General features: G+C 42.2%; 1 protein-coding gene across 4 annotated transcripts in view; it reads left to right on the forward strand.

Annotated features, from left to right (window-relative positions):
• Positions 1–25653, forward strand: part of MPG (N-methylpurine DNA glycosylase) — a 52257-nt gene that overhangs the window by 19580 nt on the left and 7024 nt on the right. For all 4 annotated transcript variants that reach the window (XM_089691746.1, XM_089691752.1, XM_089691740.1 and 1 more), the window contains exon 3: positions 12035–12239. In XM_089691746.1, coding sequence (XP_089547872.1) covers positions 12035–12239 — 205 coding nt within the window. The remainder of the gene's footprint in view (positions 1–12034; positions 12240–25653) is intronic.

A 25653-nucleotide genomic window follows, 5' to 3' on the forward strand; every position in this document is an offset into this window, starting at 1 on the left:
CCTTTCGCCGCATTCAAAAAGTACCAAATACCTGAATCTTTATATTTATTTACAGATGTCTCCACATTGTGTAGGAGGCACGTCGTTGGGTCTAACCCTATGTCCATTCCAGTTATTTCTTCAATTAATTTAACTATTATCTTCCAAAAAGCCTGGATTTTCGGACATTCCCACCATATGTGAAACACCGTGCCTATCTCTCCACATCCTCTCCAACACATATTTGAGTTTTCCCCATTCATCTTGTGCTCTACACTCGGTGTAATGTGCCATCGTGTCACACACTTATAATTAACCTCAACCTCTCTCATACTAACATTATCGTGTATCAATCTAAACATCTTTCTCTGTCTATCTTCATCAAACCCAACTCCCATATCCCTTTCCCATTTTGTCATAAAAATTAACTTTGTGTTTGTGTCTAATTCTGTGAGTATTCTATACACTTTTGAGATACCGTGCTTCCCATCCCTTCGTGTCTCTAACAACCTTTCAAACATATTCCACTCCCGTTTTATTCTCAGGGGTTTCGGTAGATTTCCAATAAAACTTTTCAATTGATAATATTTCCACTCATCTATTCTAATAAAAATATCTCCCTTCTTCTCTATTAACTCTTTAAGTGATCTCAATTCTCCCTCCACCAAAACATCTCTCAATTGGGTATCCTCCTTTCTAAACCATCTCCCTGATATCTTATTCTTTCCCGGGGGGAAGTACTCAGTATTTGTGAGAGGCCTTAATATAGAATTAAATTCCCATTTCATGTTTTTGTGTAAATTGTCCCATACCCTAAAGACATTTAAAGTGTAGATACTTGTGCTTTCTTTAATTCCCCTGAACTGTGGTGGAACCCATATCATCTGACTCAATCTATTGCCACTAAGATCATTTTCAATTGTTACCCAACTTTTCCCCTTATGGTTAAATGTCCAGTCATATATTCTTGCTAAAACCACTGCTTTATAGTATCTCTTGACATCTGGTAGGCCCAATCCCCCTTTCTCTTTAGTCCTACTCAATGTTTCATATGCTATTCTAGGTTTTTTATTCTTCCAAATATATCTTGTTAACATTTTTTTCATTATCTTAAAGAAGGCTTCTGGAATTTTAATTGGTACCATTTGAAATCTATACAGTATTTTAGGCATAATTACCATTTTGACTAGGTTTATACGTCCTATCCAGGATGGATTTCCTCCTTCTAGTCTTTTTAAATCTTCCCTGATCTCATTTATCAAAGAGATATAATTTAATCTATACAAATGCTTAGATGAGGCAGTGAGTTTTATTCCTAGGTATTTTATCTCTTTTTCTCTCCATATAAAGGGGAATTCTTTTTGTAGTTTTTCTTTTTCATTCTTTGGTATATTAATATTCAGGATCTCTGTTTTCGTTGGATTAATTTTTAAATTTGATAGTTCACCGTACTCCTTCAGAATCTTCATTATATTTGGGAGAGTTATTCGGTGATTCCCCACATAGAACAATAAGTCGTCCGCAAAGGCCGCTACTCTATGTTCTATGGATTCTATCTGAATTCCCTTTACCGATCCACTATTTCTTATTATTGACAACAGAGGTTCGAGTGACAATACATATAGCAGAGGGGACAGTGGACAGCCCTGTCTTGTACCATTAGACATTCCGATGGGTTCTGATCTCTCCCCATTTACCGTGATGATTGCAGTAGGCTCCCTATATAATTTACTTATCCACTCTCGCATTCTATCACCTATCCCCAGCACTTTTAAGTTGTCCATCATAAAGCCCCAGTCCACTCTATCAAATGCCTTTTCTGCATCAATTGACAAGAGCACCACCGGGGCTTTCCCTTTTCTACTTTTCTGAATAAGCATCAGGGTTCTCAAGCCGTTATCTCTACCTTCTCTCCCCGGTACAAAGCCCACCTGGTCTCCATGGATCCATTAAGGCATCAGATCCCTCAACCTGTTTGCTAACACCTTTGCATACAGTTTAGTGTCTGTGTTCAATAATGAGATAGGTCTATAGCTGGAGCACTGAGATGGATCTTTTCCCTCCTTGTGAATAAGTACTACATGGGCCTGTAGGGATTCTCTCCTCACTTCCATCCCACCTCCCAGAGCATTCATATATTTCTCCAACTTGGGTAGCAGTACTTCACTAAATTTCTTATAGTACTTAACTGTATATCCATCCGGGCCTGGGCTTCCCCCCCCCCCCCCCCCCTGTGCTTCTTAATGCTATTTTAATTTCTTCCTGGGAGATTTCTGCATCTAGGGAGTTCAACTGTGCTTCACTTAGTTTTGGTAATCCCGCATTTTTTAAGTATGTCATCTTTTTTTCATTAATTCCCTCTTGGGCTTCTTTTAGGGGGCCTTGGGGGCTAATATTATATAACTTTTTGTAATACTCCGTAAACACTTTAATAATCTCTTTATTTGAGTGGACCAACTCCCCCTTTGAACTTTTTATCTTTTATATATAGTTCCTATTTTTCTTTTTATTCAAAGCTCTCATTAGATATCTTCCTGGTCTGTCCCCCCATCTATATCTCTCGTTCAAAACCCTGTTGTATGCTCTTCTCTTCTCCTCATCCATCAACCTCTCTAGCTCATCTTTTTTATCCGATAACCTCTGTCTTGTATCTTTTGTTATTTTCTTCTTATGGATCTGCTCCAAGTCCAATATTTCTTTTAAGAGCCCACTGACCCTCTCTCTTCTTTCCTTTTTCTTCCTTGCTCCCGCCGCAATCAAGATTCCTCTTATGAATACCTTATGGCTTTCCCAGACTGCTATCGATACTTCCTCTGTTTCGTTCTCCTTAATCTCTTTCTCGATTTTCAGAACTACATCCTCATCCAGAAGAAGACCCTCATTTAACCTCCACCCTAATCCTCCCGTCCACCTTCTTCCCCATCCCATTTTCATTACAACCGGAGCATGGTCCGAGAACGTCCTTGTCTCTATGTCAATTTTAACCAGATGATCTATAAGTTGATGGTCTATTAAGATGTAATCTAATCTCGAGTATATCTCATGTGCATTAGAGAAGAAGGTATAGTCTCTGTCTTTCATATGCTTTATTCTCCAAGTGTCCACTAGTTGATATTCATGCATCACTTTTTTCAGAGCTCTCAGAGACCTACTCCCCTCTCTTTGCACGGAAGAGGTATTATCCTTTTGTGGGTCCATACAGAAATTTAGGTCTCCAGCTACTATCAGGCGCCCTTTTTTAAATTCCATTAATTTTTTCAGCAGACCCTTCATATACATCTCCGGGTTTTTATTAGGGCAGTATATATTGGCTAAAGTACACTCAATCCCCTGGAGTCTACCTTTTAAGAATAAAAACCTCCCCTCCGGGTCGGTTCTTCTATCCTCCAGCTCAAATCTCATATTCTTTGCAAAACCTATTGCAACCCCTTTTGCTCTTTTAATTGGAGAATCTGCATAGTACCATGTTGGGTAGTGTTTGGATTTCAATTTCACGTTTGCCTCTATCTCAAAATGCGTCTCCTGTAAAAATACCACTGACGTAGCCCTATGATGTAACTCATTAAACAACCTAAATCTCTTCCCTGGACAACTCAACCCGTTCACATTATAGGTTATAAACTGTATTTCTTCCACCATTCCCAATTAACTCGATCTCTCTTCCAGATTGCCTCTTCCTCTTTATCCCTTCTGTCATGCAGAGTATTGGCCCAATACCTCCTCCCCTCCCTCCCTTCCACCCAACTCTCGTCCCCTCTCTCCCCCCCTTCCCCCCACCCCTTTTTAGGCTTGTAAAGTGCCTACTAATCATTTGTGGGATCATTTCCACCCTTGATTTAAGACTTTGGGGTTGACCTCCACCCATGGGCGGCTCACCTCTCCTCCATCCTCCCCAATTTACCTCTCTCTAAAAATTTGACTCAGAAAAAAAAAAAAGATGAAATCAGTCCAGAAGAAATACCCTATTTTCAGAAGGGGGTGGGTGGGAAATGAGGAGAGTGGAAGGGAGAGAAAAAAAAAAAAATTAGAGTCTCTATTTCTCCCCTCCCTCTCTCCCCCGCCCCAAACCGCCCCCTCTTCTTCCCCTAACCCGCAGCCAGTCCTCTTTTCTTATATCTTCTAATTCTCCTTTTTCTTCTTCCCATCCTTCTATTTCCATTCTTTGCAAGTCCAATCTCTCACAAAAGACTCTCAGTTCCTCTGGAAATCTCAGATAGGCTGTGACTCCGTTTCTCCATCCAATTAGGCATTCTGGGGTTCCCCATCTATACTGCACCTTCTGCTTTCTCATTTGTTCCAATAAGGGTCTCAAGGATCTTCTTCTCCATAGGGTCTCTGATGTTAAGTCCGCATAGATTTGGATATCTAAATCTCTATATTTAATTATTGATCTTCCTTTAATCTTCCTCCAAATCTTATCTTTGTCCCCAGATTTTTGAAATTGAACAACTGTATCCCTCGGTCTCTCCTTCCCCATGATCTGTTTGAACTTTCCTGTTCTGAACACTCCATCCAGATTAATCACTTCTGATTCCGCTCTATCCATTATGGAGTTTAGAATTTTACTAACTAGTTCATACAGTGATTCCCCTTTTACAGACTCTGGGATTCCTCGTACCCAAAGATTACTCCTTCTTTCTTTATTCTCTTGAACCTCCATCCTATAAAGAAGTTTTTTCTGAATAAAGTCCATATTTATTATCTTCCTTTCTAGTTTAACAATGGTTTGGGCCTGATTTTTAACTTTCTCCTCTGTTTCCTCCACTCTCAGCAACAGGTGCCCCAAATCATTCCGAATAGATGTCATTTCTTGCTTTATCATTTTCTCCAGACTTTGAAACATTTCTGTCATCTCTTTTTTATTTCGTACATGTAGTTCACCCTCAGGTTCGTTTTTCTCCAGCCTTTCCACCGTTTGTTGACTACAGCTGCTATTCATGTCCAGTGATAATCTAGGGTTACTTCCCAGACTGATTTCCATTTCACCCTTTTCACTAGTATCTTGGGACCTTTCTGGAGTACTATTTCCTTGAGTAGTATATTTCTTGATCGTTCCCGTTTGGGACCCTTTGAGCCCTGCTCCTTTAATTCCTTTATTCTTCATGTCCTCTATGGGTCTTGTTTTCTTCTATGACCCCTTATACAAATGTAAGTCATATGTCTATGGCTTGTTAACCCAGCCTTGCCTTGCTATTTTTCCTTTTATTTTACTTTTCTGTGTCTCCTTATTCCTCTTCTCTTCTCCACCTCTTCTTGACCCTTGGGAATCCCCCCTCCTCTCTTTCACCTTTTTCCTCCCCTCTGCCACAGGAGATTATAGTACACACACAATATTCACACTCACCCGTCTCTTTACTTGTAAGAGGCTCTGGTCGTCGGATAGAGGGCCTTTCTCAGTCCCAGGGGGATTCCTCCGGGTCTCCTTTGGCCTCTCGGTCACCTGGAGGTCATCACAAGGCTACAGGCTGCTTCTCACAATTTTCCAGGGTCCAGGGCCAGTCTGCGCGCCGGGGAACGAGGCCAGGAGTGAGCCGGCACTTCCCTCTCTGCTCGGGATGCCGGCCGGTCTCACCTCCTCCCAGAGATCCTCCGCGGCTTGTCACATGGTCCCGCCGCGTCTCCTCGTCTCCCGGCTGACCCGGCTCCTGCCTCTCTTCACGGGCCACTCAGCTCCCCTGCTCTCCGGCCTCTCCTGCTCGGCCCACCTAACTCCGGTGAGTCTGCCCCTTCATTTTTTTGTTTCCGAGGGTCCCTGGGAAGGATGGAAAGCGGAGCCTAGCAGAGTGCTAGTGCCTCACGCTCTCCTCGGCCGCCATGTTTGGGCTCCTCCCCCGCCCGCTTTCAAGTTTCCTTCTGTTTACATTTGATTGCAACTTTGTTTCTCTCCTCTCCCCCAGACTGATCCCTTTCTGTTCACTGCTATAAAACTCTCTTTCCTTATAGAACTTGACCCCCCCCCATTGTCATCACCTGTCCCTCTGCAAATTTATATATCACTGCTCAACCCTTTATTCAACTATTTATTTACTGATCTATGTGTCCAATTTCCTATCACCTACAGCTCAGATCTAGCATTATTATAAGATTCCTAATTGAATCTCACCACTAGTCTGATTGCATTCACAATTCCTGGTCAGTCCCGCTCCCTTACCTATAATAACCTTGAGGGCCAGTTCACACTACATGCGTTTCAGTTGCTTTTTTCTGCATCCAAGACGCACAGAAAGTAGGTTATATGGTTGTCAATGTCATAGTTCACATCAGTGCTTGCAGTTCCATTGCGTTCCGGTTGCAGAAAAAAAAGTAGAAAATGCTGTATTTTTTCTGCACAGAACTGTACTGGAACGCAGTAAAACGCACTGGAACACACCAAAAACGCACTGGAATGCACATGTCCCTATTTAAATTGAAGAAAAAGAGAGGGGGAAAAACGAACTGGAATGCATAAAAAACGTGCTAGAACATGTCAAAAAGGTACCAAAAAGAGCCAAAAATGCACATGCAAAAATGCATCCGAAGCACATCTGGACTGCGTTTCTGTAGTGTGAACCAGCCCTCAGGGCCAGTTCACACTACATGCGTTTCAGTTGCTTTTTTTCTGCATCCAAAATGCACAGAAAGTAGGTTATATGGTTGTCAAGGTCATAGTTCACATCAGTGCTTGCAGTTCCAGTGCGTTCCAATTGCAGAAAAGAAGTAGAACTTGCTGCATTTTTTCTGCACAGGACTGTATTGTAACATGGTAAAACACACCAAAACACACCAAAAACGCACTGGAACGCACATGTCCCTAATTATATTGAAGAAAAAGAGGGGAAAAATTAACTGGAATGCATAAAAAAATACACTGTAACGCCTCAAAAATGCACCGGAACGTGCAAAAAACACACTTTTACAATAATATGCCTGCAGTATTTTTGCATGTTCCCACACGTTAGGCAGCCCATTGAAATTAATAGGCTGAGGAAAAAAAATTGTCAAAAATGCCACATTCACACAGGTCCTCTGGCCTGTACAGCATGAATGAGTGGGTTGTTCATGTGGCTGGAGCCACCTGTTACACTATGCGGACACAGCAGCTGTATGAACACAGGTTTTAATCTGACAGGTGTGCAGATGTGGGTAAGTGGCCCTGAATGCTCACTGTCTGTTCAGGATTGTATACCTGCACCCATATGCCTGTCAAATTAGGACCTGCAGCATTTCCTTAGTGCAGTGTTTCTCAACTCCAGTCCTCATGGACCCCCAACAGGTCATGTTTTCAGGATTTCCATTATTTTGCACAGGTGATTTGATCAGTTTCACTGCTTTAGTAATTACCACAGCTGTTTCATATGAGGGAAATCCTGAAAATATGACCTGTTGGGGGTCCATGAGGACTGGAGTTGAGAAACACTGCCTTAGTGTAACATATGTTTCCTGCAAACAGCTCCAGCCACATAAACCACTGATACACACTCTACAGGCCACAGTACCCATGTGAATGAGGCCCAAGACACACAGAGCTTTATTTATTAACTCGGTACAGTTTTATCATTTAGATTTAACAGGGATTTTGTTGGGATTGTGTACATTAATAACGTTTTTAGTGTATTTTTGCCATAAATATAATTTTGCTATTTTCTGTGTGTGTGTGTGCCCTGTCAGGTAGGCTGTACGGGGCCCCGTGATATCTAACAGTGGCCCTGAGTGTACCCATCTTCTGATGGCTACTTCCAATAGGGTAATGTAACAAAGCTCAAATCATCTCAAACTGGTTTCTTGAACATGACAAGGAGTTCACTGTACTCCAATGGCCTCCACACTCACCAGGTCTCAATCTAATAGAGCACCTTTGGGATGTGGTGGAACGGGAGATTCACATCATGGATGTGATTGACATGGATTGACAAATCTGCAGCAACTGCGTGATGCTGTCATGTCAATATGGACCGAAATCTCTGAGGAAGGATTCCAACACCTTGTTGAATCTGTACCATGAAGAATAAAGGCAAAAGGGGGTCCAACCTGGCTCTACCAAGGTGTACTTAATAAAGTGGCTGTTGAGTGTATATGCTGTCATAACGTTTGATACTGTACCTATCAACACCACAGATAAATTGGCAACTTAGCAGTTAAAAAGGCACCAGCTAACTGGGCACCAACAATTTGCCCTCTTTGAAGCTCAGTAAGCTCTGACATGACTCCGTGTTACTAGCCGTGCAGTGAATGATGAAAGATAGGCTTCCCACATGTTAGCTAGCGATCTCATCACACAGGGAAAGCAAAAAAAATGTTACATCACTTCCGCTTTCGGCGCAAAACATGTCGGCACTTTCACTCCTGCAAATGCAATGTAGTGTTTCCAAATTTTGTCCAACTGCTGGGTATGCTATGAATGTAAATATGTACACTCATAGCATATGAATTTCAAAAGCTGAATTGTTGTTGAAAGTCCAGCCATTGTATTTTGTTGCTGGTAATTTGCCTTATTGTAGCAACAACCTGTCTTATGGATATTCTTTGTCTTGAGTCAACTGCAGTAAAAGCATTTGGAGCTAATACACTGGGGGGCACATATTGACTCAATTGCATGTCAAAAAAATTTACATGCAGAAATGTTACCATTAGGAGGCGTGGCCTAGATGGGCATGTGAGCAGATGTGTCTCACGGAGATCATGACATTGATCCGAACATCGATCCTGAATCCGACACTTGCACCTGCTGTAATCCATCCAGGCTGCTTCATTTGGGCTCCATGGACTCTGCTGACTTGCTCCTTCTCTTCTACTCCCACGAGATGACTTGGAAGAACAGAGAAGACACCGTGGCTCCGGAGGCCCAATATGGCACCCATCCCCTGCTCCCACAGCGCACACCATGAGGGTCTGCTGATAAGCCTAAAGATGCTGTGAGTAAATCTGCTAAATCACATTGCTCCGCGAGTAAAGATTCCCCCCGGGATATGCTATTCTATATCCAAAAGCTGACTGGTGCACATACTCAGGAGGTGCAGGGGGACTTGGATGCCACGTTTACGGCTGCACAGGGCTTGCCTCTGCCACGTACAGACATTCCTGACTCAGAGCTAGACACAGATCAAGCAGGAAGAGGATGCTCCCCAGCCCACTCTCAGTGATATCCTCAAAGCTGTTCATAGTTGCACTGCCTCGGTACAGTCTGTCCAAGACCAAGTAGGGCGGTTAAGGATTAGCGTCTCTCTACTGAGACAGGATCTCCAGTAAATCCATGAACGCACCACAGCTGTTGAAAGCAGGGTCAGCGATATTGAGGACAAACTTTCCCCCTTGGCCCAGGACTCCCATGCCACTTCACAGCTAGCTATAGCTAATAAGCTACAAAATGAGGATTTTGAGAATCATCTCAGGCGCAATAATGTCAGAATAGTTGGCCTACAGGAACGCATTGAAGGCAAAGACCTGACTGATTTTGGTCAGCAATGGCTACTTCAATTATTTGACAAGGAAGCTTTCACGCCACTCTTTGCGATTGAAAGGACCCACAGAATCCCGACTCGCCCTCTTCTGCCAGGTGAGATATCCATTACAATGGTGCTAAAGTATCCTTTTACCCTGAGTACTCAGCGGAGGTGCAACGTCAATGTGCTGCCTCCTCAGATCTTAAGAAAAGGCTTCAATGGTTGAACCTCTCATATGTTGTACCTGGCTCATCTGCGAATAACCATGTTTGGACAGACCCACTTCTTCGAGAAGGCCCCTGCTGCTTCGTCCTGGATGGACACTAATGAACCGTCTCTACGAGCTTTTACCTCTGCAGAGGCATAATGCCTCCCATATTCTCACAGCTGCCTAGGTAACTCTAAGCTATTTTCACAAAGTCTGGATCCTTGTCCTTGCCTGCCGTTTTCACCTTCCTGGAATGGCATTCCACCCTGCTCTGCAGGCTGGACAATTGGTTATCACCCCATCCTATTTTATCCGGAAGGACCAGCTACCCCTCCAGAGGTAATTACTGCAGCCTAGATGTTGACAAGAGGATCCTATCATCTGCTTCTTTCCATTATATGGCTGTTCTGTTTCTCAGTAGACTTGTTTAAGACTTTCTAATTTCTTTTTGATATTTTGTTTGGTGCCGTTGTGCCCAGGTAGGTTTCGAACATGGGTACTGACACGTGTTTACACTAACTACATCCAACTGCTAGAGCCAGAAGCTTGTATACCCCATCTCCAAGGAAATCGCATTCACTGTGCCTACCAGCAATGCCAAGCTGCACCTTCTTCCCTATGCACTGTTGGGACCATGTTTGCTCCTTACTTAATGCTCCATCATGGCAGATATCCCCAATGGGGACTAGGTACCATGGTCTTTTCCATATTGCATAAATATCAGCCTGCCATTATTTGCTTATAGGAGACTCATTTAATGCATGATGTGCTCACTTGTATGTCTTATCGATGGGCGGGATATGTCTCACCTCCTACTCCCGTGTAGTCACCCTTCTGGTGTACCGCCAGCTTAGCTTTGAGGTTTTGGCATGCGATCTGGATACTGAGGGCAGATAGCTTTCTCCATTGCTAGATTTTTCAAGTTCCTTGTATCCTTGCATTTGTGTATATCCCTCCATCCTTCTCCACTACGGTCCTTTTCTCCTTGACAAACCTGATCTCCCTCTTTTGCTCATGAGTGATTTTAATGGCTATATATGCCCTAGGCTAGACAAACATCCACCACTGGCAGTAGGCCCTCATTATAGAGGCACTGCCTTGAGTTTGTGAGTGAAGTGGGATGGTTGGATCTATGGAGATGTAGAAACCCAGAGGAACGCCAATTCTCTTGTTTTTCCAAAACCTGTATGTCCCTCTCTAGAATTGATCTCTGGTCTCTGCTAACTGTGCTGCGCTGCTTTCCAAAATACAGTATGTTACTAGATCTGTTTCTGATCATACCCCCCTGGTTCCCTGGCTTGTCCCCCACCCCCACAACATTCTACAGAATGTCTCTTGGAAACGTAACCCTTTTTGGCTTAAAATTGCTCCAAGAAATGTTTCCATTAATCTTTGGGTCTATTTTCAACCAAAGCTACAGATTTAGTTATGGGAGTGCAGCAAAATAGTGACATTACACCTAATTTCTCAGTTGTTCCACAACTATAAACAATTATTTCACAATGTAATTTTGCCTTAGAACTGTTGCAAATTGTAAACACACACACACACATGTTCATTTTCCACAGTGGCTAATTTTATTTTAAAATTAGATACAGAAAATAAATATATCCCTAATTTGCATCAAAATACAAGCCTCAACAGATTAGCAACTACAAACCATAAGACCCTTTTGATAAATGTCTCCTATTATGTTTACATGCAAATATTACTCTCTGCCTTTAAAAGTGGATTATGAAAAAAAGCACACTTGCATTCCCTGGAAAAGTATGGTGAAAGAGTAGGACCCTTGTATTCCTTTCTAACTCTCAGTTCACACTAGTGCCATTTTGCAGGACGCAGCACGGCAGCCCATTTGTTTGAATACGCCTCTGTGCCTTGCAAAATGCAGGGAAAAAGTCCCTGCATCTATTCAGAAATCGCAGGGTGTGATTTCCAGTGTGGGCAGTGTTCCATTAATATTAATGGTACCTGCCCACAAGTCCTGCGTTTTGTGTTCGCACAGTTGCAGCTGTGTAATGAAGTACGGATCCCGCAGTGGCTTCCACACACACTAGTGTGAACCGAGCCTTAAGCTTGCTTACAGATTTTACTCATAAGAAATTGGAACTGCATCTTGATCCTATCGTTGTAGTATTGGCTCACATATTTTAGTTTTTTGCAAAGTCTGTCTAAAATCGTTTTGTTCCTTAGCGTTACTAGTAAAGTGCAGGTTACACAAGCCCAAGAACAATGTATCTAAATCACCTGAAAAATATACCTAGTGTGTAATGTTTTGAGCTTTCTCTGTTAGCAAAAAGACATATATTCTCTGGCTCCTAAAGAAAGACACAAGCCCGTTGGTTTCTAGATAGGATAGAGTGTATTCTACATAAATTTATTCTATGGAGCAAAATTTATTCCCTTGTTTTCAACTCTTGTTTATTAGATTTTGGTTCGTACGCTGCCAGATGGATCAGAACTTCGTGGCAGGATTGTTGAGACAGAGTCCTATTTAGGAGGTGAAGATGAAGCTTCACATTCCAGAGGCGGCAAGCGGACAGAGAGAAATATTGCAATGTACATGAAACCTGGGACGATTTATGTGTATCAGATTTATGGTGTATACTTCTGTATGAATGTTTCCAGTAAAGGTAAGTTGTTTCTCCTTGCCCTCCATGTTTTCTCCCCCAACACTTCTATCAAGATCAATAGCACAACTTTCAGTCCCTCTACTCTTGCAAGGGTGCTATGTTTAATCCTGGACTCTGACTTCTCTTTCAGGTTCCACATATAATCACTGTCCAAACCTTGCCAACTTATCTCTTTAAAATGTCTAAAAATTGCTCCCTCTTAGCAAACAACACCACAAAAATACTAATTCACTGAATATGAACACTGCTACTAGACTTGTCCACCTAATAAAAGATAAGTGGCCGTTCTTAGCTCTTTTGTACCTTCTCTTAAGCTTGCCTCCAGAACCTCTCCACAGCCTTTCTATCTTTTGTAACTCCCTACCCCAATCTGTCCAGCTATCTCCTAATATGTCTGTCTTTACATGATCCCTGAATACTCGTCTCTTCTGGGAAGCCTATTTCCCATCACCAAACAACTGTACTTTCTCCATCAGCTCATTTTCACTGTTATTATCCTTTGTATCATTTTCCCATCCCTTTTAGATTATTATCTCTCATGAGCAGAGCCCTTCTAATGCTCGTTTTGAATTGCATTTTAACTGTAATGTCTCTTTTTACTTTGTAATGCTCTGCACAAATTGTTGGCAATATATAAATCCTGTATAATATATATAATACATAATCGTCATATCAATAATACTTTAAATCAACAATCAGCCATTATTTGTCTACTTCTCTTTAAGGACACCACTCTTGCTACTTTAATAGTAAACACAGATCAAGATATAAAATGAGTCCACTGGAACCTATCAGCCAGTTATTGTTGTCTGTGCCAAGCATTCCCAGTCTAGACTGTAAAGAAGATAATTTCTGAAGTCTTAGCTAAATTCCCTTTTTCTTTACTTGTCCTTTAATCTCCTTTATGAATGAGCATTCTTCTAGTCTTGATCTTCCTTCATCCTCTAGCTTAGTGTACCTGTAGAAGTAGTACTTTATTAGAGGTTTTCTGTAGTGGTTGTGGAGTGTCCTAGAACTGTGCCAGTTATCACTGTTCAGAACATTAGATAAGGAAGATATTAATTCTGGTTTTAGTTTTGTGAATCCAGCTTTGTGTGTAAGCATGGGGGAGTGGATGGTATAAAGAAGAGTGCTGCTGTCAATTAGCCAACTGGGTAAAGACACCAATACACAATTTTGTGGAAGTCTTTAATTGCTTGGCACCTTTCAGTGCTAATTATTCTTCAAATGTCTCTTCTGATGGTTAGATATCAAGGCTAGTTAGGTTTAGAAATGCATGCTTCCTTAAAAGCAATGTGGCCTGCAGGAAAAGAAGTGCTTCATTACTCTTCTCCAGGTTCTCAACATTCCATCTATTATTTCATTTGGAAATAAAATATTCTCAGACATTTTCCAGGACAATAGAGATTGCCACTTCTATCATCAGAATTGAAAACTACAGTTTTATACTGGATTTTAAAGGAAATAGTTTCACTTAACTATTTTCCCCTTACACATGATGCACTTGGAGTTGGATAACATGTCCATCATAAGGTCTCCACAGCCTTTCTGTATGGGCAGAAAGATGTAGCCTACTTCTTCTTCAGTGCTTTAAAATGTCCAAAACAAGGAAGTGGCGTATCTTTTTGGTGTACAAGTTTTATGTGTGTTCCTCCTCTTGGAGGTGCTAATCTGGCCTCTGGATCTACAGTGATCTGGGAGGTTGATCTATTGCTGGGACAGAGGGTGGATATCCCTGATTTGGGTTGCATGAGACCATAACCATCTGCCAGTTGCCTCTGGGTGGGATATTGTATCTTTCTGGGCTCTGTAAAGAAAAAAAATTTATATAAATGTAAATTAAAAAAATGTTTATATGTGTGTGTGTGTGTATAACACACACACATAGGATTCCTAATGGGAATTGTGCTTTACCTGTGCAGGGCAAAGCTACAAGTTTGCTTTACTTATCCCCATCCGTCTTTTCAGCAGTACTATCCATTCTTGGTCAGCACCTGCGATCAACGAAAATACCCAGTACTTCCAAGTACAGGGGAGCTTGTGGCTCACACCAATGCCAAGCCAGTCTGGTTTCAGGCCAGTCCTCAAGGTCTAGTGCTGTCACATGTTGAGACTCTATAGTTCTGTGTAATCTGTGATTTGGGCTACTTATAGATTAAGGTACCTAAATGGAGCAGTCGGGGAATGATGGAAAGATATGGAGAAAACACAGGTTAACTTTAACTACTTCCCTAGCAGCCAGTTCTGACGTTTCTCTCCTACATGTAAAAGAGATTCAGCTGCAATTTAGTTGCTAGGATTGCTTTTGCATTATACAGCATCGCTGGCAAAAAAAACCCCCCACCCGGTTGATGCCTGTAGCTGCAGGCATAGTCCCGGTATCACCACTTGAAGTCCAGGACGTCATATAATATCGTATGGGTGTGCAGTGGTTAAGGATCCAATAAGATGGAAAAAATACTGAAATTAATTTTGGGAACAGCTGCTATAAATTTAAAGCTGTCATTAGCTACTATCTATGTACCTAGATAGAATGCGAATACAACTCAAAAATATTAAAAAGAAATTATGTATGTATGGAAGAATTACAATAATGCAAGGATATAACAAAATCCAGATTACATACAGGCCAGTTTATTTTTCTTGAGTTTGACAAGCAGAATGGGTTCTTGACTGGCTCTTTCTCCTTAAACCCAGCATATTTACTTTGTTTACTCTCTTGGGTCCAAAAAAAATGCTGTTCTTTTACATATTAACAAAATTAGTTGCATACAGAGTGCCATTAATCATTTGCTGACCACAATTCATATATATATACGTTGCAGTTAGCAGGTGGTTTATCGGGGTTATGACTGAAAATATCAGCCATAACCCCTGTATCTTTTCTTTCAGCCAGAGGCAGGCTTTCTAATGAAAACAGTCCGAGCGGTGTTTCTTGGGCTTACCTTTAAAACTGCCACGCTCGAGAAACAATCCAACATTGTGGCCGCCTGGTCACAGAGGTGATGAGAGACTCTACCTTCTCTGATTGCCTCTATTGCCTTCATGACACCACTTCCAGGCCAATTTTATTTTTTGTTTAAAGCAAAAGATCAAAAATGTTTTTTATAATCTTTTGCTTTTAAAGGTAACAAGTTTTTTTTAACCCTAGATATTTCCTTAAAGAGGACCTGCCAGTGTAAAAATAAAATAAATGAGAAAAAAAAAAACAATTAAAGCGCCCCCATCCCTCCGTGCTTGTGCGCAGGAGTGAACGCATATGTAAATGGTGTTCACAGCATGCATGTGAGAGCAATAATTCTAGTGCTACACCTCCTCTGTAACTCTAAACAGGTAACCTGTAAAAATGTTTAAAGCTGTGATAGATTTTTAAGTACCCTAGTTTGTTGCTATTCCGTGAGCGTGCACAGTTTGAGAGTGACTCGTATCTATTTACTTGCCGTAACACCCTCTTTCATATTTTACAAAAATTGGGGTATATATTGTGTTCTGTTTTAGTTTTTTTAATTCATTAAAGTATATTTTTTTCAAAGAAAGTGCGTTGGAAAAACTGCTGCACAAATACCATGTGACATAAAAAGAAAATTGCAATGATTGCCATTTCATTCTCTAGGGTCTTTGCTTAAAAAAAAAAATACACCAGCCACTTTATTAGGTACACCTGTTCAATTGCTTGGTAACACAAATTGCTAATCAGCCAATCACATGGCAGCAACTCAAGGCATTTAGGCATCTAGATGTGGTAAAGATAACTTGCTGAAGTTTAAACCGAGCATCAGAATGGGGAAGAAAGGCGATTAAAGTGACTTTGAATGTGGCATGGTTGTTGGTGACAGATGGGCTGGGCTGGGTATATCAAAAGCCGCTGATCTGCAGGGATTTTCTTGCACAACCATGTCTAGGATTTACAGAGAATGGTCTGAAAAAGAGAAAATATCCAGTGAGCATCAGTTCTGTGGATGAAAATGCCTTGTCAATGTCAGAGGAGAATGGGCACTTGATTTCAGTTGCGACATTCAGATGGTAGGGTCAGAATATGGTGAAAACAGGATGAAAGCATGGTTCCATCCTGCCTTGTATCAAGGCTACGGGCTGGTGGTGTAATGGTGTGGGCAAGGGCGTATTTATCACAAAGCAAACAAGGCACTTGCCTAGGGCGGCATTTTTCAGGGGGACAGCAGCTCCCCCAGAAGAAGGGATGAAAGCAGGGAAAAGCTCCCCGTGGGAACCAGGTGGGATCCGAGAGAGGCTGCGGGCTGCTTGATGGTGTATGTAGAGCTTTGCTGGGGATGTCCGGAGCTGTGAAGATGAGTGTCTATCACCGGGGGGGGTTGCGGAGTAGTGGAAGGCTCTCCCAGGTGGGGGGCAGGGGTGTGTTGTTCAATGTCAGGCTCTCTCTGTGACAGGGGGTAGGGGGGTTGTGTTAGTCGGTGTCCATGGGGGCAGACGATTTTTGTGTTGCCTAGGGCAGCACAAAACCTAAATACACCACTGGGTGTGGGGAATATTTTCTTGGAACTAGCAAGGTGTACTTAATAAAGTGGCTGCTGAGTGTATAATGCTTGGGTGTTATAAGTAATTTTTCTAGCAAAGATTACTGATTTAAACTTGTAAGCAAAAAGTGCCAAAAAATGCTAATTGAAAATTACATTTAAGTAATCCTATAGATGGTTAATATTTTTCAGGAAGTCCCCTAGGGGGCATTATTGCACTTCAAAGGAGCCTTGCAGTCTTGCCTTACACAGATCAAAGGCCAGATAATCGACTTGTCTGTTAGTACAGCTGCACACGCTATCCCAATAACAGGATGAGGCCTGGTGATTCTACAGAATTTTTATCAGCTGTGAGACAAAACTTTTAAAACAGGATGTATATGCAACAAAGCAAAAAACAACTAGTTTTGCATAAGGTTGTAAAGAGCTGCATCTAAGATGATTTTCTCTGTAATTAAGAACATTCCTTTGAGAATAGTTGCCATGATTTTACCCACTTATTGTACTGATTTTTTTTAACATACAGTACTGTGCAAAAGTTTTAGGGAGGTGTGAAGAAATGCTGTAAAGTAATAGTGCTTTCAAAAATATATATGTTTGCTTATTTCTTTCAACTTACAAAATGTGAGCAAACAGAAGAAAAGTCTAAATAAAATCAATATTTGGATTGCCTACCCTTCAAACCTGAATTAATTCTTACATTTGCACACTTTGTACACATGCACAAAGTCAGAGATTTTGTAGGATTAGAGTTGTGTATGATTTGAGCAATTATACCAAGCAGGTGCTAATGCTTATCAATTTCATAAGAAGGTTGAAACAGTCATTAATTGAAACAAAAACAGACGTGCAGGAGGCTTAAAACAGGGTGAGGAACATCCAAACTCTGCTAGAAGATGAGGTTGCGAAATAGAGTTTCATGTCACAGGTCATTAACCATGGCAAGACTGAGCACAGCAACAAGACACAGTATATTGCATCTGCAAGGTCTCAGGCACATATTTCAAAGCAGACTGGGGTTTCATGATGTGCTGTTCAAGCTCTCTTGAAGAACAACAAATAAATGGGCAGCTTTGAGGACAGTAGAGGCAGTGGTCAGCCAAGGAAACTTGATGCAGCAAATGAAAGACATATCATACTTACCTTCCTTCGACAGTGGAAAATGTCCAGCAGTGCCATCAGCACAGAACTGGTGGAAGCCAGTGGGACCCAGGTACAGCTATCTACTGTCTTGAGAATTCTTGCCAGAAGTGGTCTTCACAGAAGAAATGATGCCAAAAAGCCATACCTCTGACGTGGAAACAAGGCTAAGCAACTTAAACATGCATGAAAACATAGGAACTGGGGTGCAGAAATGGCAGCAGGTGCTCTGGACTGATGAGTCAAAATCTGAAATATTTAACTGTAGCAGGAGGCTGTTTGTTCATCAAAGGGCTGGAGAGCGATACAAACCTGGGTGTCTGCAGGCAACATTGAAACATGGTGGAGGTTCCTTGCAAGTTTGGGACTGAATTTCTGCCAATTGAGTTGGAGATTTGGTCAGAATCAGTGGTGTTCTGCAGCAGAACAACGACTCCAAAAAACATACAGCCAATATTATTAGGAACTATTTTCAGCGTAAAGAAGAACAAGGAGTCCTGGAAATGATGGTTTGGCCCCCACAGTGCCCTAATCTCAACATCATTGCATCTATCTGAGATGTGGGCAGCACCGTGGCTAAATGGTTAGCACTTCTGCCTGGCAGTACTAGGGTCGCTGGTTCGAATCCCAACCCCCAGCACCACCTGCCTGGAGTTTGCATGTTCTCCCTGTGACTGCATGGGTTTTCTCCGGGTACTCCGGTTTCCTCCCACAATCCAAAGACATGCTGGTAGGTTAATTGGCTCCTGTCTAAATTGGCCCTAGTATGTGTATGTATGAATGTAAGTTAGGGACCTTAGATTGTATGCCCCTTGAGGGTTAGGGACTGGTGTGAATGTACAATATATATGTAAAGTGCTGCGTAAATTGACGGCGCTATATAAGTACCTAAAATAAATAATACATAAAGAGAAGGATTTGAGGAAGCCTACATCCACAAAAGATTTGTGGTTAGTTCTCCAAGATGTTTGGAACTGCCTACCTGGAGTTCCTTCAAAAACTGTGTAAGTGTACCCAGAAAAATTAATGCTGTTTTGAAAATTGATTTGGCTTGGATTTCTCTTCTGTTTTGTGTTTACTTTTCATTTTGTTAATTGATCAAAAATAAACTATTAACACTTTTATTTCTGAAAGCATTCCTAATTTACAGCATTTTTTTTACACCTGCCTTAGACTTTTGCACAATAGTGTACATATACAGTTAAAATACACATTTTTTTGTTGTTTTACACCAGGTTTATAAATATTTGAATTTATCAGTTGTAAGTTCATTTGGAAACCGGGTGTCCACTATATCTTGCCAGACCGTTATGAGAGCCACATTCTAAACGTTGTCAGTCCTGCAGCCTAAATTCACCCTTACCATCAGGGGTTTTGGCAAAGATCTTTTCCCTGCTCTTGAAGAACTCTTGCTTTCGTTGAGAGTCACCTGGAACCATCTGCTACAGTTGGCCTATATCCCTTTTTCTTTTATTTCCTGAGTCTAGTCTTCAACTGACCAACCGTCACAACAAAAGTTAGTTTCTCACCTAACTCTTGTAAACAGTCCCTAATCGTTATTACAGGACCCAAACCCCATGTTCCCCTCTGAGCGTTTGAACATTAGTCCAGTACTTGAGGTTTAGCTCCCCAATCCTATTAAGCACCCCACTGTCTTGGACCCAGGCCCATATTGATTTTCTCTGTGTTTCAATCAGCCTTGTCTGTCTTTTAAATGTGAGCCAGACACTTCTGTATGGGAAAATTCTTCCTCTGTATTTGAAACAATCTTTCCTAAAAGAGAACTTATCCTCCATGAACTTGTCCTCCCTGCCTCTTTTGTCTTGGTTGCAGTTTAATTTTGATAGTAACCAATCCCTTTTGTGTCTAATATTTCCAAACCCCTATCCATTTCATGTATCCCTCTGCAGACTCACCTGAGGCAACCTTCGAGCCCAAGCTATTTCGGATACCTCTGAAGCATGGTATACACATAAAGAGTTGCGCCAGAACCAGAAAATAATCCATTGTTTGTTTGATTTTTGTTGATTAGTTGATGCTGGCACCCAACAAATTATTATTGAGCAAACATGGACAAAAAATGGAAAGAGAATGTTGGAAAAATTGTGTGTTGGTCTTTTCACTGCAGATTTTAACTCTGCTGATCATCACTTTGAAGGTTGCGAGTGTGCATCACCTCGTTCCATGTTTGTTTAGGGTTTCACTAATTATGTTCTGTGTTGATTTTAAATCTGAGTATGCCAACTTTACTGTGCTTTGTCTTTGAAGTTTTACCTGTGCTGACCATTTTTTCTGTAATTTCTGCCTGTGATAGGCTTTGTCCATAGGTTCTGATTGTGCTGTGAGTCCCCTTGTTGTACTACCCTTTCTATCCACACTCATCTTGGCTGTCCTATTGCTGTTTGTATATCTGTTAGTCTGTGTCTCTGTTATGCTTCATCCTGTTTCAACTTCTATGTAATTCTGTACTTGGTGTGTACTCATTTGCCCTTTCCCATCGGCTGGGATATCGTATTCTCTTTTTGTTAGACTCTACCGACTTTTAACCATGTCAGCCCTTAGCCAACTCTGACATTCCTCTACTACCTGTACAAATCTGCATTTTTTTTTTGCTAGAAAATGTTATATATATATTTAAGCAGAGTCCCTAGAGAATAAAATGGTCTGTATTGAAATTTCTTTACATCGCACGATACGATGCAGTTTTTCAAATGCAATTTTTTTGGAAAGAATACACTTTAATTTTAATGGATAAAAACACAATATGGTGGAGAAACTGTAACTATTGATGCATAAGGAGGATTTGCAACCTATTAGGCCAAATAGTGAGACAACACAGTTAGGGCCCTTTCACATGGATGATTCGATCAGATCCGCGGATCTGATCTGAAGGTCCATGCATTCCTATGGACTGGTAGGTGTAAATGAACTTGTCTGCTAACACCCACTTACCTCTGGTACCTTGGGACCAGCATGCGATCAGGAAAATCCAAATGTCAATGTACCAAAGCTGCATACTTGTTCCAGGTCAGTGACTCAGAAAGTGCCAAAGCCATTGATCCAGTATTGGTCTCCATACTGCCTCGCTATATGTTCCATTAATGGGGTTATAAAGGTTTAAGGTGCTTGGAATGACTGGTTAACAAATAAACTCCATTTTTTATTGGTATCATTACTAGTCAAATGGTTTAAACAGTCAAGGTAGTATGTGAAAAATGTGAACTGTTAAGTGACTGATAGCAAATGAAAGAGTCAGGGATCTCATCTTAATAGTCCAGGCACACCACTGAACCCTTTGAGCACAGGAACACAACATGTACATCCATGTGAAAATGGTTATCCTTTAAAACAATTATGTAAAAATGTATGTAATCAGTTAAACTAATAACAGAAAGTCTTTCCTTACAGGGTACATCACAGTCAACAGAAATTATCCAGCCTCCTGGCCAATTCATATACAGTCATGGCCGAAATTGTTGGCACCCTTGATATTTTTCCTGAAAATCAAGTATTTCACACAAAAAAGGTATTGCATTAACACATGTTTTGCTATACACATGTTTATTCCCTTTGTATGTATTGGAACAAATATAAAACAGAGGCAGAAAAGCAAATATGACATAATGTCACACAAAACCCCAAAAATGGGCTGGACAAAAGTATTGGCACCCTTAACTTAATATTTGGTTGCACACCCTTTGGAAAACATAACTGAAATCAGTCGCTTCCTATAACCATCAATAAGCTTCTGACACCTCTCACCCGGAATTTTGGACCACTCTTCCTTTGCAAACAGCTCCAGGTCTCTCTTATTGGAAGGACACCTTTTCCCAACAGCAATTTTAAGATCTCTCCACAGGTGTTCAATGGGATTTAGATCTGGGCTCATTGCTGGCCACTTCAGAACTCTCCAGCGCTTCTTTGCCATCCATTTCTGAGTGCTTTTTGACGTATGTTTGGGGTCATTGTCCTGCTGGAAGACCCAGGATCTTGGACGCAAACCCAGCTTTCTGACACTGGGCCCTACAGTGCGACCCAAAATCCTTTGGTAATCCTCAGATTTCATGATGCCTTGCACACAGTCAAGGCACCCAGTGCCAGAGGCAGCAAAACAACCCCAAAACATCATTGAACCTCCACCATATTTTACCGTAGGTACTGTGTTTTGTTCTTTGTAGGCCTCATTCCGTTTTCGGTAAACAGTAGAATGATGTGCTTTACCGAAAAGCTCTATCTTGGTCTCATCTGTCCACAAGACGTTTTCCCAGAAGGCTTTTGGCTTACTCAAGTACATTTTGGCAAACTGTAGTCTTGCTTTTTTATGTCTCTGTGTCAGCAGTGGGGTCCTCCTGGGTCTCCTGCCATAGCGTTTCATTTCATTTAAATGTCGACGGATAGTTCGCGCTGACACTGATGCTCCCTGAGCCTGCAGGACAGCTTGAATGTCTTTGGAACATGTTTGGGGCTGCTTATCCACCATCCGGACTATTCTGCGTTGCAATCTTTCATCAATTTTCCTCATCCGTCCACGACCAGGGAGATTAGCTACAGTGCCATGGGTTGCAAACTTCTTGATAATGTTGCGCACTGTGGACAAAGGCAAATCTAGTTCTCTGGAGATGGACTTGTAACCTTGAGATTGTTGATATTTTGCCACAATTTTGGTTCTCAGGTCCTCAGACAGTTCTCGTCTCCTCTTTCTGTTGTCCATGCTTAGTGTGGCACAGACAGACACACAATGCAAAGGTTAAGTGAACGTCTCTCCTTTTTATCTGCTTTCAGGTGTGATTTCTATATTGCCCACACCTGTTACTTGCCCCAGGTGAGTTTACAGGAGCATCACATGCTTGTAACATTCTTATTTATCCGCAGTTGTGAAAGGGTGCCAATACTTTTGTCCAGCCCATTTTTGGAGGTTTGTGTGACATTATGTCGAATTTGCTTTCTTTCCTCCCTTTTTTTGTTTTGTCCCAATACACACAAAGGGAATAAACATGTGTATAGCAAAACATGTGTTAATGCAATACGTTTCGTGAGAAATACATGATTTCCTGGAGAAATATCAAGGGTGCCAACAATTTCGGCCATGACTGTAAATATTAGTTAATTCACATGGTCATTCAGGTTTACATGGAACATTCAATTTTCCTTTAATATTCCAACAGCACAGTTTTTCAGAATTAGGGCTCGTTCACACTATGATGCTGAGATTTCAGTTTTTCTGCACACGTTCTACAAGGGCACAGCAAAATCAATTGTTCTTTATGTGTCCTGTTCATACCACAACACTAGTATCACGTGCATATTTTTTTCTGCACAGGAATCTGCAAGGTATTTAAAACTCATTGAAGCGTGCTTGAAAACTGATGCAAAACTGATGTCTCTGCAAGTCAAATCTGCGTGTCAGTTCCCATCAGTTTTCATGCACGTATGGTGTGAATGAGCCTTAAAAGCCTCACCTTTAAAAAAACCAAACTTGTGGCTTGCCAGCGGAACCTTACATAACTTCTGTATCCTCTATTGACATGAGGAACTACCAAGAGCAATGTGGGTTGATTTCTGAAGAGGCTGCAGTGGGCAACTGTTCTTGATTACAGTGGTTCTCAGTGACACAGGCAGTGGGAAAGATATTTACTTCCTTCTTTGTAGGGGCCATACTAGCTTGTGTTTGATTTTTGTGACTAAATTGCTTTCAGATTTCGGAATCTGAGCATTCCCCTTCATGAGCACTTCTCTTCATATGCACAGTGAGTTTAAAGACAAACAGGTGATCCATAATGGCATAATATTAGAAGTTGGATCATGATGAGCCTGTTACTTAAAACGGCCAAAATGCCATTTTCACTTGCATTCATTGGTGGACATAGTCCTTCAGATTCTTGACCAATAGGATTTTATAACGTCACCTATAGGAGTAGGACACAAGGCAGAAAAAAAATAAATTGGCACCTCCTATGGGCAACGCTCTCTGGCATAAAACCCCCTGCCTGCATAGGTTTCAAAAGTGAGAACCTAGTTCCTTGCTGGGACCTGTGGTTCCATAGCTTTTTTCCTAGGATTTTTGCCTGCAGAGACTCTTAATCAACAGATGGGTTGGACAATCTAGATCCAGGGGTCACCCCAGTCTGGCCAGCGAGCTTGTGCAAACCTTTAGCTAAGCGCTGGGTCAGCCGTGACATGCTCCACCTTGCATCAAGTTAAACACCTCATGGGGACACGTGCCCGAGTGCCCTCAGTCCACGTCACAGTATTACCCTGGCCGCCAACCCCCCATTTTTGTAGAGAGGATGATCTGTAATGGAGCCTTACACGTATGCTCTGCTGTTGAATTGGTAAGTAGATAGCCCCCTCTCCAGATGCAGTGTGAGGTGCAGGTACTCCATGAGTTTGACCCTGTGGGGTCCCCCCCCTCGGCTTCTGTTATCATGCCTGCCTCCTCTGTCTGTGTTCCCCTCCTCCTAGCCTTCACTCCTGGAGTCTGGGTCTTCCCTGCATGGGGTTTGTGGGGCGGAGGTCGGTTTTACCTTCCTTTGGTGGCGCTTTCCTTTGAGGTTCCCATCCTGGGATTCAGGAGGCTGTGCTGTGGCCTCCATGTGCACTGCTACTGCCAGCAGCCGTTTTCCTGGAACCACGGTGGCCATTTTGTTGGAGGTCCAGCAGCTATGTTTTGGGAGGCAGGCAGTTCAGCCATTTTGCAGTGGACCTTTCCCTAATATACTGAATGGGAGCCGGATGTGCGATGCTTCTGGTGGCCATTTTTGTGTAGCCCATTGGCGGCCATCTTCCTTCTTATCTATGTCAGGCTGTGACTGGGGCGGTCCCTGGGATTCTCTTTTGTGTGCTCTCCTGGGGTACAGCGATCAGTGACGACATCCAATTTTCCAGGTAGTCAAGTGATGAGTCCTCCCTGGGGTGCCACTCTCTCTCTCTGCCGGGTCAGCCTGAGGGTGTCAGTTTCTCCCCTCTCCTTCCTTGGGGTTCTGATTAATGTGGTGCCTCACCTGGCTGGGTCTTACCATAAAGTCCCAGAAGCATGCTTCCCCTCTTAATCCACTCCTAGAGGTGGTCCATCCCTCGGGTTCTTCTGTTGCCTCTAGATGCACTGTTGGTGGTCTTGGAGTCATTCTTCTCCCAAGTGGAGGCTGTTTATGGATAAGGTGAGCAGGAAGCGCCCTCCACCATCACTATCTTCCTCGGATGTCTCGTGCATTCCGCAGGTCCTGATGATGCATCCCCTGTGTTTGCAGATAGTGAAGAAGAGTCCTCTGCAACCATGCAGGAGAAGGCGTTCGTCACTGCACTGATTATTTCTGTGTGAGAAATGCTAAAAATTGAGAACTCCCCTGGGGCGGCTTACGTGGTGCCTCTCTCCTTTGGTATGCACAAACTGGCTAGGTGTGTTAAGGTTCTTTGCCTGCACTGGGAGAAGCTGAATGTAGACCTTCTGGCATCCTGCCTCAAAAGAACGGTACCACAGTTCAAGATGCTGAACACCCTGGTGGATGTGACAGATGCTCTGGTGGCGTCATGGGACCAGTATCGCCTCATTTATGCGTTTCCTCCACTCATGCTTCTTCACCTGCTGCACAGGATAGCAGCCAAAGAGAATCTGGTGGCTCCAGACTGGCCTCATCAACCGCGGTACACCAACGTAGTGCGGCTAGCCCCCTGGTGGCTGCCTCTTCGGAAGGGCCTCCTGTTCCAGGGTCCAATCTACCACCCTGCTTTAACTTCTCTGACTTTGATAGCATGGCTATTGAAAGTCAGGCTTTAAGGGACAG

This window comes from Staurois parvus, unplaced genomic scaffold (assembly GCF_062004578.1).
Source record: "Staurois parvus isolate SC_StPar_1 unplaced genomic scaffold, SC_StPar_1.0 ptg000022l, whole genome shotgun sequence".
Taxonomy (NCBI): Eukaryota; Metazoa; Chordata; class Amphibia; order Anura; family Ranidae; genus Staurois; species Staurois parvus.